The 11,916-nt window shown below is 33.5% G+C and overlaps 1 protein-coding gene across 1 annotated transcript in view; it reads left to right on the forward strand.

The window, feature by feature from the left end:
* Nucleotides 1–11,916, forward strand: part of SLC30A9 (solute carrier family 30 member 9) — a 74,573-nt gene that overhangs the window by 6,748 nt on the left and 55,909 nt on the right. The window contains exons 2-3 of the mRNA XM_011362820.2: nucleotides 448–615; nucleotides 10,114–10,204. Coding sequence (XP_011361122.1) covers nucleotides 448–615; nucleotides 10,114–10,204 — 259 coding nt within the window. The remainder of the gene's footprint in view (nucleotides 1–447; nucleotides 616–10,113; nucleotides 10,205–11,916) is intronic.

The following is an 11,916-nucleotide window of genomic DNA, read 5'->3' on the forward strand; positions in this document are numbered from 1 at the left end:
TTCAGTATATAGGACTTTTGAGTACAAAGCCCTCCTGAGCTGCTCCCACTTTAAGAATTCTGTATTTTCAAAAGTACATTAAGCCAATTTTTTTTGGCATGCAACCAGCATACAAAATAAAGAGTATTATATGCCAGACACTTTTCAGTGAATAATATGAATGTTTTGTCTAATTTTATATATTTTTAAAGTTTCCATATGAATAAATTTACAAATTAAGAGAAAATAGGAATATTATTCTTATTTTTAATTTACAGAATTTAGTCCCTGTATGAAACATCTCCAGTGGAGAAGATGGGTTGGCATTTTATATTTGGGTATCTTCTAGTATGAAAGTTTTACTGTTATTCTGTAAAACTATTCTTTTTCTAATCATAGTAGGTATGTTTTATTGGGTATAAAAATCCTTGTGAGTTTTTTTGAAATTGAAGTATTTTTTTCTTTTAGAATGGCAGAATTTAGCGACATTTGGAAACGTTTCAAACATGGTTCCCTGTAGTCACCCATGCTTTTGTACACTGAATCAAGTAAAGCTGTACTCTACAAATGTTCAGAAAGAAGGACAGGGATCACAAACTCTCAGAGTAAAAAAAGTACCATCGTTTGATGAAGCAGGTATGTATAAATGTTTTAAAATCATTTTTTTCCTATATAATGGAATAGTTTGTGTAAGAATATTTGTTCCTTGAATGTTTGCTATACCTAACCTATAAAACATTTTTATTGGTATTTTTCTACAATTCTGGAATTCTACCATTCTCTGTTACTATCCCTTCAAATATTATTTTTTCCCATTTCTCTGTTATCTCTTTTTGGAACTCTAATTAGAAATATGTCACATCTTCTTTATTTTCCATGTCTCTAAACTCCTCTATCATTTTCTGAGTCTTATATTTTTATTTCTGTCATATTTTCTGGCCCAAATTTTGAATTATTTCTTTAAGTTTGCCTAGTTCACTAATTTCCTATTTAGTTACCTCTAATTTGCTGGTTAATATATATGTTGGGTTTTAATTTCAGTGGTTATATTTTTTATATCTAGAAAGTATTTTTCACCTTACTTGGTTGGTCTCATGTTCCTTGCTTATATTTTCAAACTTCTCTTTTATTAGCCATATTAAATATAGCTATTTTATATTCTAAGACTGAATATTATGCTATCTGAAATCTTTTGGTTCCCACTATATTATCTTTTTTCTCTGTTTCTTGCTCTCACTCATGATGCCATATCTGTGTTTTTTTTTTAACCAAGAGTTCATTTTCCATGCAGTTTTATATCTTGGAACTAATTGATGTCTCTTTGAATTGAGGATGTGGGCCTGCATGGTTTTCTTTTGCCTCGGTTAGCTGCTAGGAAAACAACTTGAAATCACATTAAATTAAATTCTCTGCTTCACATTTTTTTGACAACGTTGGTTGTATGAATTCTGCTGCAAGCTTGCATGAAGGTTGACCTGTCCTTAGGATTTTCAGGAGAATCCTTTTCTTCTCTACTACTTAATAGCAGAGTAAAGGTAGGCACGCTGTTCCATTCCGGATGTATTATTTCTAGTTCACAGTTCCACCATGTATGTAGCTTTTTTCCTGAGTATCTCTCCTGTTAGATTTACCATCTGGAGCAGAACTACTCTTATTCTCTGGTCTCTCAGGCTCCTTGCAGCCATGAAAGTAGAAGCTCGAAGAGTATAAGCGTCAACAGAAATCACCAGGTAAAAAGCTGGCTTTGTTGCAATGCTCACTTATTCTACAGAGCAGTGATTCCCAACCTTTTTGGCACCAGGGACCGGTGCTCCAGTGAGAATCTACTGCCTGATGATCTGAAATGGAGCTGAGGTGGTGATGCTAGCGCTGGGGAGTGGCTGCAAATACAGATGAAGCTTTGCTCACTTGCCCACCACTCACCTGCCATGTGGCCCAGTTCCTAACAGGCCATGGACTGGTACCGGTCCGCAGTCCGGGAGTTGGAGACCCCTGCTATAGAGGTCTTGCTTTTCCTTCCTTTTTGCCCTCTACAGAACACTTTTTTGCTAGCTTAGCAATGCATTTGAAAAGATTTTGTTCAGGCTGTCTAGTTTGCTGTGCAGCATTGAAAAGAAGTCTTTTATTCACTTATTCAGTAATTTATTGTGTACTTTTTATTTGGCAGCAAATGAGAATAACTCTGAATTTATAGTCTCTTTATTGCTGTAACAGAAAATTAAGCGAACAAATGTAAATTGTAGAGTAAGTACTGTGATAGGGGAAGTACTGTATGCTGCAGCAGCATATCGGAGGGACACCTGAGTCTTCAGTGGTTAGGAAAGGGTTCCATAAAGAAATGATATCTAATTAGGGATCTGAAAGAAAAGTAGGTATTGGCGTAATGAATGATGGAGAAAGGAAGTAAAATTACAAAAGTCCAAGAGATAAAACTTGAGGTAAATAGTAGTCAGATCAGGATCTTATTCAGGAGTTTCGACTTTGTTTTGTAGGTAGTGGAATCTATTGGAGTATTCTAAGTAGATAAGTGCTTGATCAAATTTAAGGTTTTAGAAAGATAATAACTAGTTGCATACTGGAAAACAGATTGCAAAGGAGGCAGTGATACATATGAAGGTCTAGACCAGGCTAATGGCAATGATGTTTTTAAAGGAGTAGATGAACTCAGGAGATTTAAGAGCTGAATAGTTAGGGCTTGGTGATTGAATTTGGGGGAATGAAGGGTAGGGTCAAGTAAAGGACAGTGCTTGGTTACTGGATTGGGTGATGAGATGATTTCATTGGCATCTAAAATTAGGAATACCAAAGCTATTGAGAGTGTACTTCAATGAGAAGATCCAGTTTTGAACATCTAAATTGTAGGTACCTCGGAGACATCTTAACAGATGACTAGTAGGCAATTGGGTATACTAAAGGCATACCTCGGAGATATTTTGGCCTCATTCCAGACCACCGCAGTAAAGTGAATACCGCAATAAAACTAGTCAAACGATGTTTTGAGTTTCCCAGTGCATATAAAAGGTATTTGTACAGTATGCAGTCTATTAAGTGTGCAATAGCATTATGTCTAAAAAATGTACATACCTTAATTAAAAAATACTTTATTGCTAAAAATGCTAAGCATCATCTGAGCCTTCAATGAGTTGTAATCTTTTTGTTCGTGGAGGGTCTTTACTTGATGTTGATGAAAACACAATGTCTGTGAAGTGCAGTAAAGCAGAGCGCAATAAAATGAGGTATGCCTGTACGACGCTGTGAGACATCATCATCTCTTGGCTGGATTACTGCAATAACCTCCCTTGGATCTCTGCTTTCACTCTAACTTGCTCATTATGTTTCAGCCAAACCTTAGAAAATACTAAGGGATTAAATAGTCACGGAGATGTGAAGTACAGTATAGGGAATGTAGTCAGTAATACTGTAATAACTGTGTACAGTACCAGGTGGGTACTAAACTAGTCAGGCATCGCTTGGTAAATTATATAAATGTCTAACCACAATGCTGTATACCTGAAAGTAATATAAGATAATGTTGAATGTCAACTCTAATTGAAAATTAAAAAGAAAAAAAAAAATACCAAGTCTGCTCTCATTACAGGGCCTTTGTTCCAGTTGCTTTCTCTTTCCAAGGTGTACTTCACCTGGCTGACTACTGTTGGTCATTTACATCATCGCTGAAATGTCAGCTCTGCATAGTCATTCTTTTTTTTTCGCCCCAGTCCTGAGATTATTTTATTGAATAGTCATTCTTTAATCACTCAAACTAAAGTAGCTACCTAGTCTTTAATATTACCCTAATTTTAATTCTCTGTGTAGGTTGTACTTATTATTGACTTATATTTCAATATTTATTTCTTCACCTCCCACTTGTTTGCAAGCCCAATGACAGCAGGAACCTCAGTGCCTAAAGAAGTGGTTTGCAGGGGTTTAATAAATATTTGTAAATGAGTGAATGTGTAGAGTTCTAACCTAGAGATACAGACTTAAATATTAGCTATACCCAGGTGGTAACTGAAGTTCATGGGTGTCTTTGAAACAGGGAGAATGCTTAGAGTTAGGAGATAAAATCTAGTACAAGTGAGTAAGGACAAGTGGAAGTAGAGGAGCCTGCAAAGAATACTTGAGCAGCTCACAGAGATAGGAGAAAAGTCAAGGGGAGTATAGTATCAGAAAAGAGGGTTTGAAGAAGAATAAACATTTCAACACTTTTTTCTTCAGTGGAAGGTCTTTCACAGGGCATGATTATACAGTTTCCTTGAGAAACCTATATTCTGTTTATAATTCCTGTTTTTCATCTTTTTGCCTAAGCCCCATCCTCCTTTTGGACTTACTGTTTAGTTTTAGCCAATTTCTTTTCTTTGTGATGGAGAACTGCTGGGGTAAATAAAGTTGGCTCCACTATGCAAAATGCTTGAAATTGAAATGCATGAAATCCATGCTTCTTTTTTTTTCTGCTGACTGGAATAAAAATGTTAGTTTATTTTCTTATATTAGAAATACATTGTTTATTGATGGCTTTATTTTGGGCTCAGTTTTTCAGAATTTGCTGAGGCCAAAATAGACGTTGTTATCAGATAGACAGCAAGTAATTACTTGATTGAAAGATAATTTGTATGTTTACTGGTTTGAGATTTACTTTTGAATAATTCAGATCATATGATAAAGTCAGGAAAAGCTCATTAAGAGGCAGAGACTTGCTAAGGAATCTAAGTTTTTAAGGAGCATTCAGATGTTTTAAATTTCAGTAAAATTAGTTTTAATTTTGCTAATGACAGCAGATGTGTGACAAACAGCCAGGACTTGAGCTTAAAACCAAATGTCTAGAGATATTCATAGATAATATCTGGTTACTTATTGAAATCATAAAGATTCTACTCCAGTGATACAGTATAAGTTTATAAGATAGCGGTGTGCAAAGTAATTCATATATGTATTTGAGCCATTTACTAGAACTTTTGTGATTCTTAACATTGTATAATTAGTAACATCTAGACAGTTTGTTGTGAGAAGAATATCCAGAAATATCAGTCTTAGTACAATTCATTTTATGTGATTTGGCTGAATGACTTTGATCATTTAACTGTTCAATGTCATATGTTACATTGAAATTGTTATATTTATTATTTAAATAGAAGTGTTTTTAAGCCCATCTTTAACTTACCAGTGTGCTATCATAACCTACTTAGAATTTAGTGGATAGTTAAAGCCTTTTTGGATTTTCTGTACATGTTTTCATTATCAAAACATAATATACCACGTTAAGTCATTTCCCCAGTGACTTTAACTGAAAAATAATTAAGAAATATACTAAAAATTACATAAAATATTTTTGCCTTTATTTCAAAGAGTTTTACCTTTGTTAGTGCTTAGCCTTTGGGTATTTAATTTAATCCATAAAAGCCTTGAAAGAAGATGTATTAGATAAGCAGAAATTCTGATGAAGATGCCATTGCAAATAGATGCTTTGAGGAAGCTGTTTTACTTGTCACTCATTGGAGTGACAGGTAAAACATAGAGAAAATTGAAGAGACAGCTAGACTCAAAAAAGGACATGCTATATCCAAGAAATGGAACGGAAAGGGCCAGGCTCTGGATTTGTAAACAGGCACTGGCAACCAGATTGACTTGTTCGAAGTAGTGGATTTACAAATGTTTCATGCATAGCCAGTATTGGAGTCAGACTCACTGTTGGAATTTTTTCACCCACTCCCAACTGGAGGCTGAAAGTAGCCTCGTTCTTTTGTTACTTGAGGCTATGTCTTGTAGGAGACTGTAGGGAAGAGAGGCAAGGGGAAGAACTGGCACTGAAACCTGCTATTTCCTGGCTTTCAGATTGGATTGAGGGGTAGGAATTCAAACTGCTAGTATAGATCTGGTTCAGGACAGTAGGATCAGACTGCATTCTGAGCACTAGAGCATGAGGAGGAGAGTAAAAGGATATATCCAATTCAGAATATAATTGCAGATTCAAAACATAAAAATACAGGAAGGATCATATTGCAATATGTAAATGTATCAAATCAACACATTGTACACTTAAATTTACACGTTATATGTCAATTAATAAAAAATGAAAATAAAAAATACCTGAATCCTGATGCTAAAAAAGCCAAAAAAAATCAACAAATATGAATTAACTCAATATTAAAATAACAGCTTTAAAATGTTTAGTTTCCTCAAAAGAATTTATTAAATGAAGTACTCACATATTTTGAAACAAACTGATAGAAATAAAACCAGAACACATAAATCTGGAAAAGGGCCAGCTAGAAATGTTAGAAACAAAAGTGTAATCACTAAAATAAAATAATAGATCAGTTAATCAAGTAGAGAATTTATAAATTAAAATTCGGCTTGAATGCACAAAGGACAGCAAAAAGATTTTCAACAAAATGGAAAAGCATTTTAAGAGGCATGATGCTCTAGCCTACATTTAATAGGCATTTCAGAGAAAGAACAGAGAAATGATAGAGAAGTATATAAAGAGATAATGGATAAGAATTTTTCAGAATTTGAGAAAAACAATCTTCAGAAGTACTTTGAGTATTAAGCAGGGAAAATGAAAAGAAATCCACAGATTTAAAAACCAAAACCAAAACAAGAAATATCTCAACTTAGAAGCTTCCAAAAAGAAGTCAGAATACTCTCAGTTCAATTGTTGCTCTTTTGAAGTAGACTTTTTATCAGTAACTATGCAAAAACAAAGGGAGGAATGATTGGAGTAATACCCATGAAAGGGTAAAAGGAAAAATAAATGTTACCTTAGAATTTTACATTGGTCTAAATCATTCTATAGTTAAGGCAAAGTAAAAACATTTTCATATGTATAAAGATAAATGTCATTTATTACTAACCCACCCGCATTAGGGAAAAAAACTATTAAAGTATCTATTTCTATAAGATGCTGAGTGAACCCAGAGGGACGGAAGGGTTGGTATGATAAAAAACAGACAGTCTAGAGCAAGAAATGGATAAAATGTGTTGGTAAAATTAACTATTGGTAGTAAAAATACTAATCCTTTTTTATATTAAATGTTAAAATTTTAATTAAGATAGGTTTTCAGTGGTTAAAGTTTTTTGTTCTAGAGGAAGTTAGAGATGCTGAATAATTTTATATATGGTTAGAAAGATTATGTTAAATTTTTAAGTGGAATCGTTAAAACAATAGAAACAATATTATAAATTCCAAATCAGCATGGGATGGGGGTAGGAGTTGAATATAGAAAACTTCAAACAGATGGCAGGAAAGGCAAAATAAAAATAAAACCAAAGAAAACAGGATGGTGGACTGAAAACTGACAATAAGATTTCAGAAGTCCAAATGTACCACTATTTAAGTAGTCAGATTTCATGATGTTGCATATCATTTAAACACATTGATATTCTAAATATCAGTGTGCTTACTGTTCATTTGAGAACAGTTCATTTCTATCTCATTACATGTTTTCGGAGATGTGTGTTGTGGAAACTACCTCATCTGCCCAAGGACTTTGCTCTTGTGATTATTCTCTTAATCTACTACACCACAGTTTCTCCCTTTACTTCATCATTCCTATTTCTATATGAAATGCAGCCAGTCTTTCCTTGATTTCATGCTCCTTTCCAGCTCCTGCTAAAAGTTCAGATGCTGCTTTTACTTCATTTCCCATTCTCACCTCAACCTGTTGTCTCAGTCCCTACTCTTCCTGCTGAAACTGCTGTTTCAAAAGGTTACCAGTAATCTCCGGGTTGCTAATGCGTTATTCACTTCTATCTTCTCCTCCCCCATGCAAATTACACAAATACTTACTCATAAATCAAATATTATTTTAAATATAAAGGCAATATAGGAAGTGGTTAAGACATAGACTAATCAGAATGACTTGGCTTTCAATCTTAAAGTGACTTTATGTTTAAAATGCTAGCTGTGTGACTTTGGAGGAAGTTATAAAACTTTGTGCTCAGTTTCCTCATCTGTAAGATGAAGATAATAGTACTTAAAGCAGTTTTGTGAGGATTAAATGAAATAATGAACATAAAGCACATAGTACAGTATGTGGCATATGGTAAATGCTTAGTAAATGTTAATAAACATTATTAATAAACTGAAATACTATTTTATTTTTAAATGAGGATATATATAATCAGGGAAAATGTTTTCAGTGTGAGATTTTTATTACAAAATATGTAATACTTATAAAAGAATATATGCATTGTATATGTAAGTTAGAAAACAATAAAATTAACTCTTGGGAATTTACCACCCAACCTAAGAACCTTACTTTTTTTTTTTTTTTTTTTTGGTGTGTTAAATCTTGCATTTTTATTTATTTTATTTTATTTTGTTAGTTTCAAGTATACAGTTTCATATATACAGTTTCAAGTATATATTTCAGTATATATATTGGTTAGACATTTATATAGTTTATAAAACGATCCTGCTAATTGCTGTTTCTCTCCTCTGGCTCTCCAGAACCTTACATTCTTAATCACAATCTTCTTACATCCCCCTGCACCCTACCTATCCAGTGTGACTATCCTGAATTTTGTATTTGTCTCTTGATATAAAAAAAGAACTAGATTTAGACTTTTTATATATACCTGTTAGTATTGCTTGTGTTTGTACTTCATGGTAATAGCTTATTGTATGTATTCGTTTGTGATTTACTTTTTTCATTAAGTTTTGTTGCTAAGATTTATCCTAACGGTATATGTATTTGGTTCATTAATTTTCATGCAGATAATTATAGCATGTACTTTTTAGGGCTGTCGTGTGAATTAAATGAGTTGGTGCATGTAAAGTGCCTAGTATAGTGTTTAGCACATAATAAGGGTTTAAGAAAGATAGCCATTATTATGTATATTATTATTCACTGCTGTATGAGATGATGTTTGAATGGAATTGGTTAGTTTATTCTCTTGCTTATGGACATTTAGATTGTTTACAGTTTGAAACAACAACATAATGCTTCTCTGAACATTCATATACCTCTCTTATGCTCTCAGGCAAGTTTCTATAAGCTAAGTATCTAGAAGTAGAAATGTTAGGTCATAATATATGCTTGTGTTCAACTATATTAGATAATGCCAACGTGTTTACCAAGGTGATATTTTTTACCTTGTGCCTGTTTATCATTCCATCAGCAGTGTATGGTCCCATTGCTCCATACTCTTGCCAACGTTGTCATAATTTTCATTTTTTGTAATCTGCAAGTTATAAAATGGCATCTTGTGGTTTCATTTGGATTCTATTTAATAATGAAGCAATCATCTCTTCATATGTTTATTGGCTACTTGTATTTCATTTTCTGTGCAAGTTTGTTTTTGTCTTCTGCCCTTTTTTTTCTAGTGGGTTATCTTTTGTTTATCTGGAGGAATTCTTAAATATTCTCGATACTTACCTTTGTTGATTCTATTTGTTGGAAATATCTTCTCCCAGTTTGAGGCTTTTCTTTTTTTATGGCCTCTTTTAATGAACAGATATTCTGAATTTTAATTTAGCAGAATTTTTTCATTTTTTCTTGTTTTGTTTGTATCTTGTTAAAAAGTCTGACTCCATCATAAAAATAATCTATATCATTGTCTCTTAGGTACGTAAATGTCTTAACATTAAAGTCATTAATCTACCTGGAATTAGATGTTGGTGTGAAGTAGATTCTAATTCCCTTAATTTTTATTTTTATTTTGGAGGGGGAGTTATTTGTAAAGTAGGTTCAGTAACTACTTAATAGTCATTTTTTCTTCATTGAATAGTATCTCTAGAAGAATCAACAGTGTGTGTCCTTGTTTTGTTCCTTATTTTAAAGGAATACATCTAAAGTTTCACCATTGAATACAATGTTTAAGTTTGTTTTACTCTTTAAAGGAATTCCTTTTTGTCCTAATTTTCTAAGAGTTTGAAACTTGCATGAGTGTTGAATTTTATTAAATGCTTTTTCTTTAGCTCCTGAAGTGATTCTTTAGTTGTTTTCTTTTAATCTGTTAATGAGGGGAATTAGTAGCTTTTTTAATGTTTACTTAACATTCCTAGGATAAATCCAACTTGACTGTGAATATAACCGTTTTTATACATTGTCAGATTGTTAGCTAATACTGAGTTTATAGGTTTGTATGAAAGCCACTTCTTAATGTAAACTTTTTAAATAAACTTTACAGCAGAAAATATAGGTGCGGAACTCAAAGCGCCACTTATGAAACAAGAACCTCTCCAAGTAAGAGGTAAATATATTTTATTCTATTTTTTATTGTAACAATGTTTCGAAATAAATATATAAAATTAGTTTATATTGAGCTCTTTATATTATTATAAGGATATAGTTTGTTTTATTTTTCTTTAAATATATTAACTATAAGGATTTATTCTCCTATTTATAAGCTAATTTTCTCCTGAGGTTTACTTTGCATTTTGGTCCCAAATTTTATAATTGTTTTCTCAAAAGCCCAAAGAAAGGAGTAATGACAGAAGTCATCAAGCGCTTTACTATTTTAAATGTTGCTGGACAATAAGATGTCTGCATTGTGAGAGTTGGGTCTTGGTTCTTGGATGCCCCACAAGAGATTTGCGTGCAGGTCCAGTGCTTGGAGAAGAAAGACAGCAGGCAAAGCATAGCAAACAGCAGCAATTTTATTAAGTAAAGCAAGCAAAGTACACTTGGAGAAGTCCAAGCGGGCAACTTGGTAGAGAATCCAGTGTGTTGAGAAGTTGAGAGTTGGGGTATTATATCGGTTTCTGTGTTCACCTTCCGTCCCTCCTCTGACCCTCCTACTCCAAGCTGGCGCATTGTGTAGTGTGTGCCCGTAGATGAGATGTCACACATCTGTGCTTTTGGGATTTGGAGGGTGGGCTCATGCCCAGTTAACTAATTTTGCCAATACCTGTCAAGCGCCCCCAGAGTAAGGTCATATAATGGTCATTTGCCTTTAACTGATCATGGGAGAAGGAGGGAGGTGCCAGAAGCCTCTAGATGTTTTGCTTTGTAGAGGCTCTGACCATGGGAAAACAAGCCGCCTGTTATCTTTTTTCATACGTTTTACTGCTAAACCGATGTTAGGGGCTCATTAACCCCTATTGTCCTTCTCCCTCTGGCTCATATCTACCTATCTGCCTACCCTATCAAAAAGTAACGCGATTAAAGGACAAGAGGCCAAAGCTACAGCTTTTTCAAATCCAGGTTGAGTTTGGACATCATTGTCTGACTTTCTTTTCTAGGAGAAATTGCGTGATGAAGGAATTTTTGTTTGCAGCTCTGTTCTAAATGAGCTATGGCTCCCATTCCCAAAAGCAGCATATTTCAAGGAGGCAGTAACTCTGTGATTAGGAGCACTGTAGCTTTGGTGTCAGACAAAACTTGATTCAATTTATACCCCCTAGCATGTAACAGCTGTATGGCTTTGGATAGTTTACTTGACTTTTCGGAGCCATAGTTCTCTCCCAATAAGATGGTTCTAAAAATAGGACTTCTTTTGTAGGATGATTTTGAAGATGATACATAGAGCACAATCACAATTAAGAATAATTGATGTTGTGATAGCAGCCATTATCATCAATAATTTGGGCCAGGAAAAGTTAACAGGGATTTCTAGGTACTTTGAAGAAATTTTTAAAAAGTAATTAAAAAAAAAATCCTAATCTTTTAAAAAAAGAGATGTAATTCTCCTGTCTCCTCCAGAGGAACTCATCTGGATTTTGAGTTTTAGGATTATTGGAGTAAGGCGGTTGAGAGACTTGAACTCATGTGAAAGAAACCTGAACTTCTTTAGATGCTTGTTTTTTCTTTTTCAAGTAAAGTTTTGATTTTTATATTGAAGTTTACTTTTGAAATGTTTTTAGGTATTATTTGTGCTTTAGATTTTAATATCTAATATTTTAAGAATGTCTTAGCCTACTGTAGGGATGGATAATTTTAATCTTAATTGCTCTTTCAACTTAGTATAGAACAGAAAATTTATAAATTAGTA

This window comes from Pteropus vampyrus, unplaced genomic scaffold (genome assembly GCF_000151845.1).
Source record: "Pteropus vampyrus isolate Shadow unplaced genomic scaffold, Pvam_2.0 Scaffold79, whole genome shotgun sequence".
NCBI classification, from domain to species: domain Eukaryota; kingdom Metazoa; phylum Chordata; class Mammalia; order Chiroptera; family Pteropodidae; genus Pteropus; species Pteropus vampyrus.